Source organism: Macrotis lagotis, chromosome 5 (assembly GCF_037893015.1).
Source record: "Macrotis lagotis isolate mMagLag1 chromosome 5, bilby.v1.9.chrom.fasta, whole genome shotgun sequence".
NCBI lineage: Eukaryota > Metazoa > Chordata > Mammalia > Peramelemorphia > Peramelidae > Macrotis > Macrotis lagotis.
This window is the reverse complement of record NC_133662.1, coordinates 191,731,752-191,752,844: the sequence shown is the minus strand read 5'-3', so window position 1 is coordinate 191,752,844 and position 21,093 is coordinate 191,731,752. Positions and strand designations below refer to the sequence as shown.

The 21,093-nt window shown below is 50.6% G+C and overlaps 2 protein-coding genes across 4 annotated transcripts; one reads left to right on the top strand and one right to left on the bottom strand.

Moving 5' to 3' along the window:
* Positions 1 to 301: 301 nt before the first annotated feature.
* NDUFS2 (NADH:ubiquinone oxidoreductase core subunit S2) lies at positions 302 to 8,123 on the bottom strand. The gene is made up of 14 exons (XM_074188152.1): positions 8,005 to 8,123; positions 7,333 to 7,439; positions 5,763 to 5,953; positions 4,418 to 4,538; positions 4,077 to 4,189; positions 3,780 to 3,854; positions 3,481 to 3,558; positions 3,247 to 3,332; positions 2,875 to 2,994; positions 1,327 to 1,456; positions 1,133 to 1,228; positions 893 to 976; positions 742 to 799; positions 302 to 634 (listed from the first exon to the last, which is right to left on the bottom strand). The coding sequence occupies exons 1-14, from the start codon at positions 8,097 to 8,099 to the stop codon at positions 597 to 599; spliced, it is 1,392 nt and encodes a 463-aa protein (XP_074044253.1). The 5' UTR covers positions 8,100 to 8,123; the 3' UTR covers positions 302 to 596.
* Positions 8,124 to 8,650: 527 nt separating this feature from the next.
* On the top strand, positions 8,651 to 19,582 carry ADAMTS4 (ADAM metallopeptidase with thrombospondin type 1 motif 4). 3 transcript variants are annotated; one of them, XM_074188151.1, is made up of 10 exons: positions 8,651 to 9,881; positions 11,606 to 12,323; positions 13,470 to 13,793; positions 13,943 to 14,075; positions 15,219 to 15,389; positions 15,707 to 15,993; positions 16,188 to 16,374; positions 16,704 to 16,879; positions 17,690 to 17,865; positions 17,969 to 19,582. In XM_074188151.1, the coding sequence occupies exons 2-10, from the start codon at positions 11,700 to 11,702 to the stop codon at positions 18,393 to 18,395; spliced, it is 2,505 nt and encodes an 834-aa protein (XP_074044252.1). In that variant the 5' UTR covers positions 8,651 to 9,881; positions 11,606 to 11,699; the 3' UTR covers positions 18,396 to 19,582. The 3 variants fall into 3 exon arrangements, with proteins under 3 accessions (XP_074044252.1, XP_074044251.1, XP_074044250.1); XM_074188150.1 differs by having other exon boundaries at positions 11,601 to 12,323; XM_074188149.1 differs by lacking the exon at positions 8,651 to 9,881 and having other exon boundaries at positions 10,445 to 12,323.
* Positions 19,583 to 21,093: the final 1,511 nt, after the last annotated feature.

Here is a 21,093-nt window from a genome sequence, read left to right as displayed (position 1 = left end):
GGGTTCCAAGAATTAGAATTAATAGCTTGAAGTCGAAGCAGCTCTGAAGGACAGGGGAAATGCAGGGGAGAAAAGGGGAAGAACAGAGGAAACAGGGAAAGGAGAAGTGGAAAGAGCATGTGGGAGTGGCAAGGATGGTAAAAGAGCTCAAGGGATGTGAGTCTGATTGGGAGGTGAGGAGGGGTTTAAGTTGCCCCTCTGCCCCGCCCTCTACCCTTCCTACCCAGGATCCTGGGAAAATCCATACATTTCATAGGTCAAGTAAAATAAGGGGAAAGACAGACAGAAGGAGACAGGGGAAGTTGGACACAGGGACCGCAGAGCGGCTAATTTATTGTTATTTCCTTTTTCTTAGCAGAAGTACAGCCCATTTGGTGCACCTACACACACACACACACACACACACACACACACACACACACACACACAGAGACACATATTCTCTCTCTCTCTCTCTCTCTCTCTCTCTCTCTCTCTCTCTCTCTCTCTCTTCCTTCTCTCTCTCTCTCTCCACCCCCATCCCTGCCATCTTTCCATTTCCCTTATGAGATGGTAATCAGTGGGAAGATAGCAGAGATAAGTTACTGCTCTCCTGCTCACCGATCCACCTCTCCAAACACAATATCCTGAGTACCTGGAAGGAAGAAGAAAGAAACAAGTATCTGCAGGGGCCGTACAAGTTATTTCCATTTGCTATGCCCATGCAGATCATTATACCCACCCACCCAGAAGCACCCATACCTATGATGGCCACCACATCTGCCAGCATGTGTCCTTTAGACATCTTGTCCAAACCAGCCTGGGGATGTGAGAAAGGAAGAGACTATCAGATGATCAATATTGGGGATGGAATAGAAGGAGAGAAAGAGTCCTTAGGGTTTGTTGTTCTCACCAAGTGGGCGAAACCAGGGGCTTTGATCTTGCATCGATAGGGGCGGCTGCTGCCATCAGAAACCAGGTATACTCCAAACTCTCCCTGTGCAAGAGGGTGCAAGGCAGATGTCACATTCTTGAATATCCCCAAAAGAAGCCAATTCCTGCCCATTTCCTCCTTCTATGATTTCTGTCAATCCCATCAAAAGACTAGCAGATGCACATTATTATGTTTTCTCCCTCTATTGCCACTCCTTACCTTAGGGGCCTCAATGGCAGTGTATGTAGCACCTGGAGGAACTTGGTAGCCCTCAGTATAGAGCTTGAAGTGATGGATTAGTGACTCCATGGATGTCTAGAGGTGAAGAAGAAAGGACAGTGAAAAACTTAGTCAGTCATCAAAGATCTGAGTACCCTCTATGGGAAAAGCCTAGACCACTCCCCATCCCGAACCTTCATCTCTGCCCGCTTTGGTGGAGACACTTTGGCATCATCAACTTTGATCTCCCCAGGAGGCATCTTATTAAGACACTGCAGAATAATCCTGAGAGCCTGACGCATCTCTTCTACCCGACACAAGTACCTAGAAGGCAGTTAAAGAGAGACAAGAAAGGTCAGAGGACCAGTTAGGGTCCTGCCTTGCCTAGGTTTAGCTGAATGAAACCAGCTAAACTCCACCTATTAGCTTCATTCTTCCCTTTATACTAGACCTCTCTATTTTGGATATTTGGTTGGTGACTTTGCACAGCTCTCCATCATTTAAATCTAATTCACTTGCTTGTCATGGCATCACATCTCTGATATTATGATCACTTTCTTCAAGAACAGAGGACAAACAATAACAATGACCACCACCAATGATAATACTTATATAATACTTTACAGTTTGTACGGAGTTTTGCATCAATTATCTCATGTGATCCTCACACAACTACTCATCGAGGTAGGTGTTGCTAGCAAGTCTATTTTATAGAGGAAAACTGAGGGAAAAGGAGTTTAAATGTCTTGGTCTCGAACTGTAATTACTAAACCTCAGAGGGCAGATTCTCACTCAGGCATTCTGGATTCCCAAGGCCTCCTCTACCTGCTGCCTACAGATGAATTATCTACATTATATCAATGGAATATAAGTTCCCTGGAGCCACCTCTCAGAAGCAACTAAGAGAGCATTCAGCTCCCTCTGAGCAGATGATAAAACATCTGGGAGACTGGACTTGGACCTAAGGTCTTTCTCATTTTCTGGCCAGAGCTCTACCAGTGGCCCTTCCTAGGATGAAAGGCAATGGTAAGTGATCAGGGTTGTGTGAAGAAGAGGAAGAGGGAACTAAGAGACAGCAGAAGCAGCTTCTCTAACTTTGTGAGGTCTGGGGAAATCAAAACTTCTCTGGATCATTTCCTCATTTGTTAAATGAAGAATTACCCAGGCCATCTCCCAAAAAGTGAATGTGTACATGAGCATACTCATAAATGATAAAGACCAGTGGGCTAGGTTTAAGAAGAACTAGACTAGCAAGTCTTCAAGTAAGAAAACTAGTCCTTGCTTTGTTTTTATTAACATTAATCTGGAGAAATGAAATTAAATCATTTATTAGTTTTCTCAAATGTAAAATAAAACTCCACCAATCAGACCTAAGTTTTACAAAGTAATCATGAAGATAAATGATAAAGAAGGAAGTGTGATTGGTGAGCAGAGTGCTATGCTTGAAGTCAGACCTGGGTTCAAATCTCACCACTGACATTTACTGGATGACTCTAAGCAAGCCACACCTTGTGTGTGCCTTAAACAAAGCCCTAGAATTTATCCAAGTCCTAGACAGTTTATGAGCTGTGTATGAAGAGAGTTCCCACAAGATTTCCTTCCCTTGATGAGATCAAAGATACTTTGAGTCAAATGAGAATGTATATATGAATTATTTCAGTGAGTAGAAAATTCTATACAAACTGCAGTTACTACAGGTGCAGATGGGGGAAGGATAGGAATTGGAAAGTGCTCCATCCTACCTGTCATAGCAGTCACCTCTGGAACCAATGGGGACATCAAACTCTACTTGATCATACGCATCATAGGGCTGAGTCTTCCGCAGGTCCCACTGAATTCCAGAGCCTCGAAGCATCACCCCACTATTAGAGGGAAGGGGGAGAGAGGAGGTTACCTACTGTACATACAATCCAGAAAGATGCCACAACTCTCTTTCATACTTCCCCTGGGCAGGCTCAAGGCCAAGAGAAGGGGAAGCAGAAGAGGGATGACCCCCACAAATGCCAAGATTAAGGAGGCCTCCCATCCAAAGAGACCAGTTTCTTCATTTGTGGGTCCAGCATGGGCCCCATACAAGGGGACTTGTACCTGCCCTGCCTGGCCCAGCTACTGACCTGAAGCCATAGTTAAGAGCTTCTTCTGCAGTCACCACTCCAATGTCAACTGTTCGATTTCGCCAAATCCGATTGTTGGTCAGCATCTGCCAAACAAGGAAAGAAGTGCCAATATATCACCTCATACTAAGGCATCTCTTACTGTTTCAGACCCAAAGTCTAGTACCACCCCAGTCCACTTTGAGTGATTCCAAGGAGTACCTAGGCAGGTTTCCTCATTCCCCTTTATCTTACCTCTTCAAGCTCATCAATTCGAAGGGAAAAGTTCTTGGCAAATTCATAGATATCATCCATGAGCCCAAGGGGCAGGTCCTAAGAGGCCAGGTAGAGGCAAGTGAGAGAAAGGAACAGTAGCACAGCAGAGAAACAAAAACCCAAACTTCTCCATCTTTAACCCTGTAGAATATTGGGACTACATCTAACTTTCCATTTTAACTAGTCAGAGTATCCTAAAATACTCTAGCCAAAAAGAACAGAGTTGAAGAAAGAAGGAATGGGAGGATGGCAGGAATGACAGAAGGGGTTCTTTTTACCTGGTGCACCCCTCCTGGACGTACGTATGCTGCATGCATTCGAGCCCCTGATACTCGTTCATAAAACTCAAACATCTGGAGAAGACAAATTGAAAATCAGTAACAAAGCCCCTGGCCCCCACAAGAATCCATGTATCACCATGGCCTGCAGCACTCCACCATCAAAAAAAGTTAACTTTCAAGAAACTGGTTCCCCAGTCACTACTCTCCATGTCAGGGATGTTCTCCCAACCTCACACCCAGAACCCTCTCCTGTACTTTCTTCAAACCACCTCTAAACTCAAGGTCCAGTCATACCTTCTCCCTTTCTTCAAACATCCAGAAGAAGGGAGTCATGGCCCCAATGTCCAGGGCATGTGTGGTCAGTGCCATAATATGGTTCAGTAGTCGTGTGATCTCTCCAAATAATACTGTGGAGAGGGAGGAAAAAAAGAGCAGAAAAATAACTGAGACCTAGGGAATCGGAACTATCTCAGAAAAGTCAAAAGGATATACCAGTCTGAGGTGCTCGGGATCTCAGGACATTAAACAAAAATGGGTGGAGTCCCTCTTCTATTCACTGCTCTTCAGGACAGGTCAGGATACAGATCTCAGATATATCATACCCTAAAGTGGGCACCAAGTAGATTGAAACATACCTCGGATCCACTGTGCCCGGGGAGGAGGCTGGATGTTAAGTAGCTTCTCTACAGCCAAGGCATAGCACTGTTCATTACACATCATGGACACATAATCCAGTCGGTCAAAGTATGGAAGGGCCTACAGAAGGAAGACAGACACTAAGGGAAATCTTGCTATGTCTCATCTCCTAGCAGATTTCTTGTCTGACTGGAACAAATGTTCTTCTGAACTCAGCCACACTTATCTGTTGTGTTCCTGGCCTCCTAGTAAAACTTAAGATATTCCGATAGCCTCCCAAACAAGGAGACAAATGCACAATATGTTAAATTTCCAAGTCACCATTTCATGTCCTAGGCTAATAGAAAACAAAGAAGCCAGAAGTAGGCCTGGGAAGAAGGGTACAGGAACTGTCAATAAGGGTCAAAAGGGAATCGGGCCTTTAGAAGGCAGGATTCATTCCTGATTAGAGCGGGCCTCTCCCTAAGATTCTCATCAGGTTAAGCTGTCCAAGCTGTAGCTTCCAGGAAAGAGGCGGGGCTTGGGCTGATGCCTTCAGGACAGTCTGTTCTTTCTTGCCCATCACTGTGACGTGGAGTGAGGCCGAAAAGTTTAACTCCACAGTCCGGAGGGCCAGAAACCCTCCTTTTCAGATCTCTTGGGGAAATCTCTGTGACTAGGTTTGATCCTTTTACTGGGTCACTAAGTTTCAGTTTCACAACCTTTCACTTTAAGATTCTTCTCTCTTCCTTTACATAGGCTATAAATAAGATTAAATAAATAAATAAAAGCCTACATGCTCTGGCCTCAAAACACCAGCCCAACAATGCTGCAATCCTGCCTCTTACCACTTGGTTGTGATAATTCCCACTGACCCCCCCTTCCTCCATTCCACAAGCTAGCAGCAGCCATAACCTCTCAATCCCAGTCATTCTGACTCACTGAACATTTCAAAAAAGAAACAAGCAGCTGGAAGATATAGGAATATCCAAACAAAAAAGATGACGTCTCTCATTTTGTCCCCTGCCCTGGGAAACAACCTGTGACGCACTGGTTGGACCTGATATGACATCAGAGAAACTGAGGCACAGGATGAAGGGTGGCCAAAGGTTGATCAAGAAAATGACAGAAAACTTAGGAAAAGATAGATATGATTTCAATGCTGAAGCCAAGTCCAATCAGCCATGACAGAGTTTACCACTACTCCCAACCCTTCTCATCTGTTTCAGGGAAAAGGTATGAAGCATAGTCATCTTGCCTCCCCACTGCCCCTGTAGCCTCCATGGACACTAGTCTTGGGGGCCAAAAGGATAGATGTCAGAGGGGAGACTACCCGCATCTCCATCTCTTATTCAATCTCCACACCTGCAAGTAAGTCTTGTATTCAATGAGCTTTTCGGTGCCTCGGTGAAGCAAGCCAATGTGGGGATCACACTTCCGCACCATTTCTCCACTTAGTTCCATCACCAGTCGAAGAACTCCATGAGCTGCTGGGTGTTGGGGGCCAAAGTTTAGGGTCACGTTGGCCACCTTTGTGTCTTTTGGAGGATCCACATCTGAGGGTAGGGGGGAGGAAGAAGAGGAAACTTAAGGCTAGATGGTGATTCCTCTGAGATTCTCCCAAAGATTACGAGGATTAACCTATTACCAAGGAATTCCTGTCCCATATTAACCCCCTAGCACCCCAATTTTACTGCCTTCTTTCTACACATCTTTCAAAGGAAAAGTCTAGAAGACTGCCTGGGTTCCTTGAGGGTAGGGACCCCAGAGCTTACTTTTCCTAATTCCTCATAGAGTCTGAGGCAATAATGAGCACATAATACAAATTTTACAATCCAGTTGGAGGCATCAGAAATTTCACCATGAAAATGAGTAAATGAGGATATATCTAAGTGACAAAAGAATACTAAAGGAATTCAAATGAGGGAAGGGTCATTGTAGACTGAAATGTCAAAGGGGGCTTTGTCAAAGATTCTTTTTTAACTAGAAAGGCTTTAAATAGAGGGTCCTTGGCAGAGAGGTAAGACAAGGTCATCAGGGAACAGAGAGAATCAGAATATACAGTGGCAAGGAGATAAAAAATGTGAAAGGTGATTTGGGGTATAATGAGTACAGTATAACTGGAACAGAAGTCATGTTGGTAAACTGTGGAAGATTGAGTTAGAAAGGTACATTGGATCCAGTTTGTGAAGGGCTTTGAATGCAGGTCAGCTTTTATCTTGTGGGCAATGGGCAACCTCCAAAGGTTTTTGAGTAGTGGTGATATGGTGAAGATGGTACTTTCAGAAGATCGATGTAGTAGCAATGAGTATGATGGGTTCAAAGGAAGACCGCTTCAAGGCAAGTTAGGAGGCTGTTGTGGTAAAGAGACTAAACGTGGCTGGCAGGCGTAGGAAGGGAAGGAGGAGAGCTAGACATGAGGTAGTGGGATTTAATTTACTGGACATGGAGGGAGAGAGGGCTCAAAGTATGGCACCTGAGTGATTAAAAAAGTTGTCCTGCTAACAGAAGAAAAATGGAAAGTGAGTTGGTGTCGGTAGGATGAAAATAAACTGAATCTGAGGGCAAGTGGACATGGAATCAAGGATCACACAGGCTGTGGACTTGCAGGATTGGAGATCAAAAGGGAGAACATTGTTAAAGATAAAAGTTTTAAGAGGCATTCAATCAACAAACACCAGGGAATATATGTATATGTATATGTATATGTATATGTATACGTATATGTATATGTATATGTATATGTATATGTAAGTGTATATGTATATGTATATATGTATAGAAAACGGGGGAGAAACAGGCTTAAGAGAAGGATTTATTATCTCAAATTGGGGCTGAATTAACCTTGTTTAGCTATGAACAGGGGCACAAACACAACAGTTGTGGGTGGGTGACAGAGCGGGTGGGACTAGGGGCATCAGGACCCCAGACTCACCGTTCCAGGGTGCGGGCTTCCAGAGGGAGGTCTCTTTATTTGGGTACATGACAGCCCCCGCAAACTGTTCTGCCCACTCCACATCTGGCTGCCACTGCCGCGCGCCTCTGGGGGATCAGAAAGCGGGTCACGGGGGACAAGGGTCACGGGGGACAAGGGTCACGGGGGACAAGGGTCACGGGGCACAAGGGTCACGGGGCACAAGGGTCACGGGGCACAAGGGTCACGGGGGCCAAGGGTCACGGGGACGCTCGCGGAAGGCGGGCCGGCCTCATTCCTCTCCCCCTGACTTTTTGTCTCCGTTATCTGCGTTAAGGGGCGGCCCAGGCCTGGCTCTTGGCGGTAGCCCTTGCCCCCTCCCGCCCCCCACTGATAACGGCCCGGTGCCCGGCTGCCCCCCCCCCCCCGGGCGCGCTGCTCAAGGCCGTGGGGGGCCGGGGCCGAGGGCAGCCCCACGCCCCGGGCTGCCCCGGGGGCTCCATTTGAGACCACGAAAAGGGGGCCAGGAAGAGGCCCCCGCCCCCCCCACCCCGCACCAGCGCCCGGGGGCTTCTGGGAGACTGGGGGAGGGGAGGGCATGAGCCGGGGGTCAGAGGGCCGAAGGTCACGCCCCCCGCCTCCGGGGCCCGGAGCGGGTGGGGGGCGGGCCCGAGGCTTCCCCGGCTTCCTCACCTGCGGGGCTGAAGCGTCGGCCGGACTCCGGCGCCGGGCCGCAGCACCGGGGCCGCGAGAGTCCGCAGCTGCCCCAGAGCCCTGAGCGCCGCCATCTTGGTGCCGCCGCAGGCCCACGGGAAGGAGAACCGGGCGGAAGCGGACGCTGCGCGTCACTCCGCCGGCTTCTAGTCTCGGTCGGATACGGAGCGGCGCCATCTTGGAAGCTGGCGAAGGGGGCGGAGACATCCGGGTCCCGGGCTCGGCTTCAGCGCTCGAGTCCGCCGCGGGCAGCCTCCATGTTGACTGTGGGCAGGGGGTTGGGGGGTGCCGGAGCGAGCGCCCCGTCTCGAGTCGGGCCAATGGGGCGAGGCGGGGCGGAGGGAGCGCGTCCGCGGGCTCCGGGGCGGCCGGAGTCTGCAGCCGCGGGAGGCGGTGTCGGCTCCCCGCCCTCTGGCCGCTCCCGCCCAGGGCCCGCTGCCCAAATGTGTCGGAGCCCTCGCACATCTGGGCCCCATTCGGGGGAGCCCCGGGCCCGCCCCGCCCCCCGCGGGGTCGCGGCAGCCGCGCTGGGAAGCGCCCCCCCGCCCGATTCCCACGTTCCGAGGGGGGCCGGGGCCGGGGGCCGGGGGCCGGGGGCCGGGGGCCGGGCCGGGGCTGGGGCCGGGGCCGGGGGCTTCCGCCCAGGCCAGATCCGAGCCGGAGCGGGGGCCAAGGCCACCGGCGCGGAGGGAGGGGCCCGGCCCGGCCCGGCCCGGCCCCGCGGGGCAGTCCTGGGGGGTCTGAAGAAACCGAGGAACTTCCCTCCTGCCCCGGGCCGGGGAGCCCCCCGGGGAGTGCGCGAGGGGAGGAGGGACCCGGGCCGGAGCCCACCCGGGGCCGGAGCCCACCCGGGCCAGGGCCCACCCGGGGCCGGAGCCCACCCGGGGCCGGAGCCCACCCGGGCCAGGGCCCACCCGGGGCCGGAGCCCACCCGGGCCAGGGCCCACCCGGGGCCGGAGCCCACCCGGGGCCGGGCGGGGCCAGACTTGCCTGGGAACTGACCTAATAGGAAACGGGCCAAAGGGTGGGGCCGGCGCTGCGGCGGGCCCGGGGCCCGCACCCGGGTGGGGAGGGGCGAGGCCGGAGCCCCCCGAGACCCAGCACCCCGCGGAGCAAGCGCCAACAGGAGGGGCATAAAGAGGGCTGTTGTGTCCCGGCCGGGAGGCCTCCTGGGGGGCCGCCGGGACACTGAGCCCTTTGTGCCCTCCTCAGGCTGCCATCGCCGCCCCCTGCCACTCTGAGGCCCTTTGTCTTCAACTGCTTTGTCACCCCTTTTGTTAGGGGTGGGGGTGGGGCACCCTCTGGGGATAGCGCCTCTTGCTCCAGGCCCGGCCTGCCTCGGACCCCAGCCTTGTCCCACCCGGGCCCCCTCCTGCTCCTGGTACCCCAGGGGGCTTGGTGCGTTAGGGGAAGAGGAAAATGTGGCTCAGGGCTGGGCGGTGCAGGAGGAGGTGGGCAGAATGAGCGGGTCCCGGTGGCCCCGGGGGTGGATGGCAGGGCAGGATGTGAGGTGAGGAGCGGGAGATGACTGGGAGAGCCACCCGGCCGTGAATGGGAGGGAGCACAGCCTGGCCCCTGGGAAGGGGAAGGGACCGCTTGGCAGCTCAGTCCTTCCTGGGGATTTCCTGGGGAAAGGAGTGGCCATGGGGTGGGGGCCAGCGCCGGAATTGCCCCAAGTCCACACTTCTGCAGACCCTGCGTCCTCCTCCCTTCCCCCATTTGCCTTACTACCACTCTTACACAGTTCTTGTCTCTCTCGCTGTCATTTCCCCCACATGTACAATGGAGACATCCCCTGGAGGATAAGAAAGGAGAAGCCAGTAACGATTAGGAGGCCTTGAGTTCCCAGGATCAGGGTGGGTGGATGGAAATGTCAGAAGCAGAGTCTTGCAGACTTGAGGATGTATGAGAATAGAGACCTCTGGAGGGATGGCTCAGAAAAGCAATAGGGAAAGAATATTGGACTTGGGGGTCACATTAGACCCCAGGTTGGGTTGAAGTCCCTATTCTGCTCCATAACAGCTGTGTGACCATAGGCAAATTACACCTTCTCAGGGCCTCGGTTAATGAACTCAGGTCCTGATGGATTCTAATTCTCTTTAGGGGAGAGGCAAACTAGGGAGAGATTAGGTTTGGGGAGGAGGGAGAGAAAAAAGGAGAAAGAAAGTCTCTGGGGGGAGGGTAGGACAGGGACCCAAGCTTTTGGGAGAGAGTAGGAGTGGGGCAAGGAGCCCTAGGGGAATTGACTGGGAGCAGGGCCAAGAAAAGGGAGAGCCAGGAAGTAGGGGGGAGGACAAGATTTGAGGAGGGGGAGCCCTGGGGGAGAATGGAGGCGGAATAACTGTTCCGGGTTTGTGTTGAGGGGAGGAGGGAAGCTAAGGAAAGGGGAGCCTGAGGGAGGGGGGGAGGGGAGGGGAGAGGAGGTGGTTTCTGGCACAGGAACCCTTGCCCTGGCCCAGGCTGGGATCCTCCTTGTACAAAAGGAAAAGTCATTAACTCCTCTTGTACTGCCCTCCATCTCCAACCCCTGCTTCAAGCAGAATTGCCCTCCCTTCAGATGATGAATTCCTTGCCCCCCTCCACTCCCGTCGTCCCATTCATCCTCTCCACTGTCCCAGGTGATGCATCCAGCATCCCTAAACTTGAAACGTCCTTGCTCTGAACTCACTGGCAGTTCTCATGTGTTTCTCCCTCAACTATTTCTTTTGTTCCTCCTTCACTCATATCTCTGGGCACTTGAGCCCCAGCTTTGGGGGAACAGGGGTCACCTCCTTCCCCTCTAGGGTTAGGAAGAAGAGATTTGAACAGGAGCAAGGGCAGGGGAGGATTAGTTCTTCTCTTGGTTTTGATTGTTATTTTGTTCATAGTAGAGCTGGGGGTGGTGTTATCCCCCAACTCCACTTCCCCCCACCCCCAGCCAGGGATGTGATAAACTCCCAGAAAAGGAAAGAAACAGCTGAGAGTTGGAGTCAAATTTAGGAAAAGAGCTGTGTCATCAGCTGGCCAAGTGCCTAGGATCTGACTGCTGGGGATTCCCCTCCCCCCACCCCACCCCCAATTTCCTTTGAAAACCTGAATTTTTGGAAGTAATGAGACACCCCATTTGCCTTCCCACCAAAGACCTCAAGCTGTAGTCTGAGTGGCTCCGCCAGCTCAGCCAATCCCCGCTCTTCACTGTACTTAAAGGCGCTGGCGGGGAGAGCCCGCTAAGGAGAATCCAACTGGGAGAGGGCTGGGGAGACACAGAGAGATAGAGACCCAGAGAAAGACAAAGACCCTGAGAGCTATAGAGAAATTGGGGAATCCACTCAGTTAGGAAGTCAACCAGAGGAAGAGAGGACAGACAGAAAAAGAACTAGAATCTAAAGGAACAGACCCACAGGGAGTCTGAGCCATAGAGAGAGAGGGCAGGGCAGAGGGAGACTTGAAAACTGAAGGGAAACCTCAGAGGAGTCACTCCACAGGGGTGTGGGTGTATTTAGGAGGTGACTCTCAGATTCCCTCTTAACTGGGGGGGGGGGGGGATTTTCTTTATCTCAAACTTTGGAGTGCCAACACTGCATCCTCTGGCATAGGACAGAACCCTCCTGCTGTGAGGATCCTCCAAGAACCAGGCAGGGGGAGTAACTGGAGCCTTGAACACCCCTCTCCCTTCCAGCTACTGCTGCAGTGCCATGGCCCAGGCAGAGAGAGGACCCAGGAGGGACTTAGGGGAAAGTCAGACCAGCCCCCTGCTTTCCACCCCATCCCAGCCACTTTCAGGGCTGCTGCTTCTGATGGTGCTGCTACTAGACTCCTGCTTGTCTCTTGCCCAGCTGGTGGGCCTCCCCACTCAAGAGGAGGAGATCGTGTTTCCTGAGAAACTCAATGGCAGCATCTTTCCTGGCCCCGGCTCCCAGGGGCTCCTTTTATATCGGCTGCCAGCCTTTGGGGAGACGCTGCTGCTGGAGCTGGAGCAGGACCCCGGTGTCCGGGTTGAGGGATTGACTGTGCAGTACCTGGGCCAGGCACCTTCGATGCTAGGTGGGGCTGAAGTGGGCACGTACCTGACAGGCACCATCAACGGGGACCCCGAGTCTGTGGCATCTCTGCATTGGGATGGGGGAGCCCTGTTGGGTGTCCTGCAGTACCGGGGGACAGAACTCCACCTTCAACCTCTAGAAGAGGGTGCTCCCAACTCTGCTGGGGGGAAGGGGGCCCACATCTTACGCCGCAAGAGCCCCACCAGAGACCAGGGTCCCATGTGCAACGTTGGGGCCCCGCTTGGGAGCCCAGGCCCCAGCCCTCGAAGAGCCAAGGTAGGCAGCTTCAGAGCCCCTGCTGCATCCGCTCCACCATAACTGTCCCACTGACCTCCATTCATCCTTTCCCCACCCACCTCCACGCCTGCCTGCTCCATTTTCCCCTTTCCCTTCTTTCTTTTCTGTTTCTATTGGCCTCTCTCTTTTGGGTCCCCAGTCAAATCAGTTTGCCATCCAGATCCTGGGCAAGGACCCTTGGTATTCTTGTCCATCTGCTGACCTGCTCCCCCCCCCCCAAGCCTCCTCAGAGTTTCTTGGCTAAAAGGCTGAGTCCAGAGGGTGAATTTGCCACAGTCAGGGAAACTAGGGCTGGAAAGTAGCCACACCTCTCCATAACGGGCCCTCTCCAGCACCCGGAGCCCCAGATGGAGAGCCTTGAGATTAGACAGCCACACTTAACTTAACCTAACACTTGGCAGTTTCTTTGCTTAGACTTAAGACAGGTCTGAGACTGGACCTCGGGCCAGACCCCACTTCAGAAACTGGAAGGACATCCATGATCTCTCTTTAGGTTGTCCCCTTTTCAACCTAGTAGTCAGTTGATCAGCCTTTCTTTCCCTCTTTCCCTTTTTCCCTGACTGCCCTTTTCCCTCCCTCCCTTTCTTTCTCTCCCTCCCTCCCTTCCTCTCTCTCTCTCCCTCCCTCTCCTTCTCCTTCTAATCCAGACCAGACGCTCCCTCTAAACCCAGCCACTGCCGGATATCTGGCCCCAGCCCTGACTGCTGACAGACTTGTTCCCCCACCACCACAGAGCACAGACACGTTGCAACTCAGCCTTCTACTCCACTACTTTCAGGCCCCTCTCACAAGCAGGGGGAGCCCCCCATCTCCTCTCTCAGGCACTCTCAGCTGTTCTTTCCCCCTGAGGCCCACGTGGCAGGGGACGTGGCACCCCCTTCCCCTCCCCTTCCCTGAACCGACAGCTGAGTCTCTGAGTAACCGCGGGAGCCCCCTTGGAGTTGGGGCAAAGAAGGGAGGAAGGAGAGAACAAGATAAGAGCAGGAACCCAATGGGATCTTGTGTGCCCCAATCTAGTTCTGCTAAACTTCAGTCCCTAAAGGGGTAGGGATGGGCTGGAGCGGGGAGGGCAGAAACACCGGTGTTTGGGGATTAAACCCTCCTTTGCTCTGCTCTTCCTTCCAGCGCTTTGCCTCAGTAAGTCGATTTGTGGAGACCCTGGTAGTGGCAGACGACAAGATGGCGGCATTCCATGGGGCTGGGCTGAAGAGATACCTACTGACCGTCATGGCAGCTGCTGCCAAGGCTTTCCGCCACCCAAGTCTTCGTAACCCAGTCAGTCTAGTGGTAACCCGGCTAGTTGTGCTTGGACCTGGTGAAGAAGGGCCTGAGGTGGGCCCCAGTGCTGCTCAGACCCTTCGAAGCTTTTGTACCTGGCAGCAGGGACTCAACATTCCTGAGGACAGCCACCCTGACCATTTTGATACAGCTATTCTATTTACTCGACAGGTGAGGCCCCAACCAACTTCCCATTTCCCCAAACCCTTCTCTATTGTTATCTAAGCACATCCAGCACCCAGGTTCTCTAATGTTCTAGAGTGTTCAACCTTTTGGAGCTTAGTTTCCTAGCTCCTAATGCATCTTCTGTACTCCCCTAGGACCTGTGTGGTGTTTCTACATGTGACACACTAGGAATGGCTGATGTGGGCACAGTATGTGATCCAGCCAGAAGTTGTGCCATTGTGGAAGATGATGGACTCCAGTCAGCTTTCACTGCTGCTCATGAACTGGGTAAGAAACACTACCTATGCATTGTACCCGTCTCCTGTGCTTACTTGCTTGATGATTTTGTCAGTTCTCCTATTCCACAAATTCCTTTTACCTCTAGAATCAAATATGAACTCCTTTTGAGGGCATGGAAAAGTCTTCCAAAACCTGATCCCTTCCTACCTTCCCAATCTTTCTTACACTTTCATCCTTCCACGTAACTCTTTACTCCAGTGATATTGGCTTACTTGTTATTCTTTATACATAAATTCCCATTTCCCATCTCTGAACCTTTGCACTTGTTCCTCATGCGTGGAATGCACTCCTTCTTCATCACCTTCAGAGTTCAACCCAAAGGCCATTTGTTCCATGAAAGCCTTCTCCTCTAGCTGCTGGTTATCTTGTTTTCATTTTGTGTATAACTGGGTGTTCATTCATGTTGATAAAATGCAAACTTCTTGAGGGCAGAGACTGTTTCTTTTATGTCTTTATATAAACTTATACAAGTAACCTACACAGTGCATATGATAAGTGCCTAATGAAATGATTGAGTGATTTGTAAAATGAGGGGGTTCAAGTGGATCATTAGTTCTCAAATTTTTGGTCCCAGGATCTCTTAATCCCCCTCCCCCAAGAATTTTCATTTAGGTAGTTTATGTTTATGGATATTTACTGTGTTAAAATTTTAAATATCTTAGTATTATTATGAAAATATTTTGATTTCAAAGATACCTTCCCATAAGAATCTAAGGGACAAACAGAGGTCCCAGGCCACACTTAGAAACCACTGGTCTAGATAATCACTTTGATCCTGGTCTTGAAGAAACTGAGACCCAGAAAGGGGGAGTAATTTGTCTAAGTCCCAAGATTTGAACCTAGGTCCTCCAACTCTCAATTCTGTGCCTTTTCATTACAAATCCTCCAATATTAAAGACATAAAGAGTTACAGTGCATGTTGTCTACATGTAGGTGTGTGTGTGTGTGTGTGCGTGTGGGAGCAAGGATGTGAGATTCCATAGGGCAACAAAGTGAGCTTAGAGAGTGATGGCACGGATTCTGCAAACTGATGGATGCTTCATTGTCACAACATCAGTGTCCAGTCCACTGGGACAGATCAGGAAGGATATAGATGGAACCAGGTTTCTAGTAGTATTTCTGCCCCTACAGGCCATGTCTTTAATATGCTTCATGACAACTCCAAGCCATGTGTGAGTCTGAACAGTCCTGGAAGCTCTTCTCGTCATGTAATGGCACCAGTTATGGCCCACGTGGACCCTGAGGAACCCTGGTCCCCCTGCAGTGCCCGCTTCATCACTGATTTCCTCGACAATGGCCATGGTCAGAACCCTACAGTGAACCTTGACCTCCATGGGTGAAAACTTGTGTCCCCCCACTCCCCATTTCCCCTCTGCCCTTCCTAGGTTTAGTCCCTGCTTCTTGGAAGACTCCTATTTCTTTCCAGATTTGCTCTGCAAAATGCCTTCTGTCTGAAAGATGGGATGGGGCCAGAAAGCACAATTGTCCTTATGAGTTCCTATTTCTTGGGCTTCAGACCCTAAGAAGCTAGAATATCCCCAGTCTTCTAGTCCTAGGACCAGAACCCACAGCTTCTTGCCCCTGAGCCCTTTTCTTTTTCCTCCTCTTTTTTTACCCAGGACACTGCCTCTTAGACAAACCCTCAGCTCCTCTGCGCCTGCCTGTGACCTTCCCTGGCAGGGACTATGATGCTGACCGCCAGTGCCAGCTGACCTTTGGGCCTGACTCAAGGCACTGTCCTCAGCTTCCCCCACCCTGTGCTGCCCTCTGGTGCTCTGGCCGCCTCAATGGCCATGCCATGTGTCAAACCAAGCACTCCCCCTGGGCTGATGGCACCCCCTGTGGACCCAACCAGGCCTGCATGAGTGGCCGCTGCCTTCAGAGTGATCAGCTTCAGGATTTCAATGTGAGAGTCAGGAGATGTGTCAGTGGGATTGATGGCTGGGGGGAATGACTATTGTCTGGGGGAATGAAAGACTAAGAGAAAAAAGGATGGAGAGAGTGGGACTACAAAATGAGAGATTTGGAGCTGGTTCTGGGAGGTAAGCAGTGGAAGGTGCCTTGGTTGATCCTTGTTTCTCCAATCTTATGCTTCTACAGACCCCCCAAGCAGGGGGTTGGGGCTCCTGGGGGCCCTGGGGTGACTGCTCTCGGACCTGTGGAGGTGGTGTCCAGTTCTCCTCCCGTGACTGTACTAGTCCTGTCCCCCGAAATGGTGGCAAATACTGTGAGGGCCGCCGGACACGTTTCCGTTCCTGCCATACCCAGGACTGCCCCACAGGCACAGGTAAGTGGCCTGGCACTCAAAGAACTGTCCTGTGGGCTCTGGAGATGGTTGGATTGGTCGACAGACTCCTGTACATATGAGAACCCCCCCATAGGGAAAAAGTTGGTCTTAAAGTCTATGCCACGGTGCTGGTGATACTAGTAGTAGAAGGAGACCATTGAGTCTCCCATTGTAACACAATGTCTCCCTGATAGTTTATGAGTAGTAGAAGTGGGGGTGGGGTTGGAAATAATATTGGAAAAGTAGACTAGGTGGAACTAGGGAGATGGATAGAGGCTGGGATGGATGAAGAATTCTGATTGTTTGTTCTGTGTCTTGGTATGCTACAGCTTTGACCTTCCGGGAGGAGCAGTGTGCTGCCTACAACCTCCGCTCTGATCTCTTCAAGAACTTCCCAGGGCCCATGGACTGGGTACCTCGATACAGTGGTGTGGCTCCCCAAGACCAGTGCAAGCTCACCTGTCAGGCCCGGGCCCTTGGCTACTACTATGTCCTGGAGCCTCGGGTGAGGACAAGGGCAAGGGGGAAGGATAGAGTGTGGAGAGCCTCAAGGCCCTGACCTCCCACCCTACCCTAACAAATCCTCTCCTACCCTATTTTCTGAAAGCTAAGAAGTAAAAATCAGTATCATAGGCAGGTCATCTGTATGAAACAGTGCCATCTTACCAGTAAAATATCATTATAGCTTCTTGAAGAAATAAACCACAAAGTGTTGAGAATCGTTGATCATCTATATCTGACCATCAGAGTTTGTAGCTCCAGTCCCTGACCCAATATCTCAGCTCTCCTTTGCTTTTTCTCTCCTCTCAGCTGCTCCAACCAGCCTCCAAATTTGAGGGGCCACCCTTCAGGGCTACTTTGTTGTACCAAGCAAAGTAGGGTACTCACTAAGTCTTACCCTATTTTCATCACTAAAACTTACTATTATCTCAACGATATCTAATGGCTTAGTGTATAGAGCACTAAACCAAGAGTCAGGAAGAAGCCCTGAAGTTAAATGTAGCCTTAAATAATTACTAGCTGTGTGACCCTGGGCAAATCTCTTAACTACTACTCGCCTCAGTTTATTCAACTGTAAAATGATAGCACCTACTTCCCAGGATTGTTTTGAAAATCAAGTGAGTTGATATTTGTAAAGCTCTTAACACAGTGCCTGCCCCATAGTAAACACAATATAAATATTAGCTATTATTATTATTATTAATTATTACTAGTCAAGACCTTAGAGCATCTTCCCAAAATAATATGAGACTTCTCTTTTTCCATCCCCACAAACCCCTACCTCTGTCACCCTCACTCCATTTCTTCTCCTCAGGTGGTAGATGGGACCCCCTGTTCATTGGACAGCACCTCAGTCTGTGTTCAAGGTCGTTGCATCCACGCTGGCTGTGACCGAATTATTGGCTCTAAGAAAAAGTTTGACAAGTGTATGAAATGTGGGGGTGATGGCTCAAGCTGCAGCAAGCAGTCTGGCTCCTTCAAGAAGTTCAGGTAAAGACCCCAGTAAGGGACCTCATACAGAGGAGGAATGGGAGACTTCTTTTTCTTGTTGATGCTCCTTTCCCTAACTCTGTTCTCTTGCATCCTTCCCCAGGTATGGTTATAATGATGTGGTCACCATCCCTTCAGGGGCCACCCACATTCTAGTGCGGCAACAGGGGGATTCTGGCCCCCACAATATTTATTTGGCTCTGAAGCTTCAGGATGGCTCCTATGCCCTCAATGGTGAATACACCCTGCTCCCGTCTGCAAGTGATGTGGTTCTGCCTGGAGGTGCCAGCCTTCGGTACAGCGGTGCCACGGCAGCTTCGGAGACCCTAATAGGCCATGGGCCCTTATCCCAGCCCCTGACCTTACAGGCCCTGGTTGTGGGTAACCCTCAGAATCCTCGCCTTCGCTACAGCTTCTTTGTACCCCGACCTACCCCTCCAGCCCCTCGACCCACCCCAAAGGACTGGCTCCGACAGCGTGCACAGATTCTGGAGATTCTTCGACGGCGCCATTGGGTGGGCAAAAAATAACCTCACCCTCCCAGGGAGCAGCCCTGGGCAGAGTGGGGGCACACAAATGACTGATAGGAGGGGACTCTGAGGAGCTGCCTCCATAGGGCACAATAGGGAAGTGGTGATAAAGGCAGGACCTACCCCTTTCCCCCATCTTGCAGGCTGGCCCTGCCCTGACAACTGAGACAGGCAGCCCAGCTACTGGGGACTAATATGTCTAAGATGAGGGAGAGTCCCTCAGTGCTCACCCATCCCCTCTCCAAAGCTGGTCAAAGGAGCTGCAGGGTGGGCCCCAATTGTATTTATTTGATATTTATTCATTGGTTTGTGAGGGGTCAGCACCAAGGAAGGGTAGGAAGAGAGGGTCCTAGCCAGAGGATCAAGTATTAGTGATGACAAGCATGAGAGGTGTGTTTGTGTGCGTTTGTCTGTGTGTCTGTGTGTGTGTATGTGTATGTGTGTGTTCCTGAACACAAAGGGGATGGCAGGAGTGTGTGGCAGGAATTATTGTGTTTTCTAATAAATTTAACTTCATTATTTATTCACTGAGCAGCAACTATGTGCTCCTTTCAGGGATGTGGGCTACCTGCCCTTCCCCTGTTCTGTCTGGAATGCATGGGCTTTGGGATGCAAGGCTAGCGCAGGCTAGGCAACTGGCTCCTTTCTTACCCTCCCTCCCCTCCAGGGGACTATAGGGCCAAAGTGTTCAACCTGCTTCCTTCAACCTGTTACCACTAACTACCCCATCTCTGCTCCTGCCCAGCTTCTCCTGTGGGCAAGGCCCTGTCCTGGGTGCTGAGGGAGAATCCAGAGGGAGCAGAATACGCACAAACGTGGTTGATGGAAACTGGCAATTTGAACATCACGAAAACTGACAACAACAATACAAAGAAACACACAGGGTTGAGAAAGAGTTGAGTCAACAGAAGCAAAAGAAGGCTCCCTCAGTAATTTATAAGCAAGAAGTAAGAAAAGCCAGCACTCAGGAAGTAGTGGGAGGAATTAGAGAGGAAAAGATGACATGGGAGTGGAGGAAGACATTGGCCAGCACATGATAAAGTTCAGAATGTGTGAAATGAAAGAAATGGGTTAGTAATACTCAGACTATGATTCTAGGTCAGGGGTTCTTAACCTGGAATCTGTGAACTTGTTATTATTTTAATATTTTGATAACTGTATTTCAATATAACTGATTTCCTTTGTAATTTATGTATTTTATTTTGTACATTTTAAAATATTATTTTAAGAAGTCCACAGACTGCCAAAGGTATCCTCCGTGATTCACCAAAGATTAAGACCTTTTTGTCCTAGGGGAATGGAGGGGATGTTGGCTATCCATGTTATCCTGCGGAGGTGGGGATGGGAAAGGGTGACTGAAGAGGTTTCAGAAGGAAAAGGAAAATTGTCTCATAGGCAGCTGGGCAGAGTTAGACCAGCCTAGTACCAGTCGGTAACCTTGTACCAGTATTCAGTCTTAGCACTAGCCATTACAACCACCAGTCCCTCTAGATGGCTGAAATTAGGTCTGCCGGACCCATTTCAGCCTGTCAGTCAACTCTACCCAGGTCCCTTCCCTCTGAGCAACAGTCCCCTCCCTGCTCCCAACTCCTTCCCCTGCTTGTCTAATACAAACAAGACAAGAGAAACATGCACCCTGAGCCCCCTTGATGAGTGGCAGTAAAATTAGACACCACTGTGCAGGTGCTGGTGGGGAAGGGGAGACAAGGCAAAGGAGAAAAGGAGGGGGAGAAGAGAAACCAAAATATCATGAACCAGTAAGCTTCCTTGCTCTAAAGGAACCTCTGGAGGTGATATCATGTACATATACAAAGATAAAACTAATATTGTAATAACTACAACTTACAGTATGAGATTTGCTTTTCTCATGATTCCACCATAAGGCAGTGCTGTAAATTATAGGGTCACATCCCTTTTTCCTTTATCTTTCAGTCTTCTTCTACCTTTCTCCCCCTCCATGCACTCTGTGATCCAGACATGTCTCCATGACGTTCAGTTGGCTCTTCCACATTCCTGGAATGCTCTGCCCACCCCCACCCTGCCTCCAGCTCCAGGCTGCCAGCCTCAGCCCAAAGTCCACCTGCTGTAGGAGTACTTTCCCATTCCCCCCAGCTGCTAATGCCTTCTCTCTTCCCTCTTCCATCTTCTGCAGAAATCACATACATACCTACTGATTTACATGTCTCTCCCGTGAAAATGTACACTCTCCAATAGTAGGGACTTTATTTTTGTCTTTTCTTTGTATCTCTAGCACTTAACCTAGTGTCTGATTCATACTAAGTACCAAATGACTGCTACAAGATGATGATCCTACTTTTCATAGCACCTTGTATATCTCTTAATCACACATTATTTTTGTGGACATGTTTGATCTCCCAGATATTTAAGTTCCATGAAGACAGAGACCATACTCTATTACTCTAATGCCTGCCACAACACTCAACAAAGTCTCTTGCACATAGTGAGTCTTCAATAAATGTATTAAATAAATATTAGAATTCAGGAAGTAGGGAGAGATCACGGTAGGCTCATGGGGTTTGGAAAGGTTTCTTGAATTTGTCTTGAAGATGGGAAGAATTTATATGGGGGGGAAGGGGGTGTCTAAGAAAGGAAGTGAAGGCAGATCCTGAAAGCAGCCAAGAGGAACAGGAGTTTCTTTGGATAGAACTCCAGTAGCAGCCAAGTGAAGCAAGGGGAC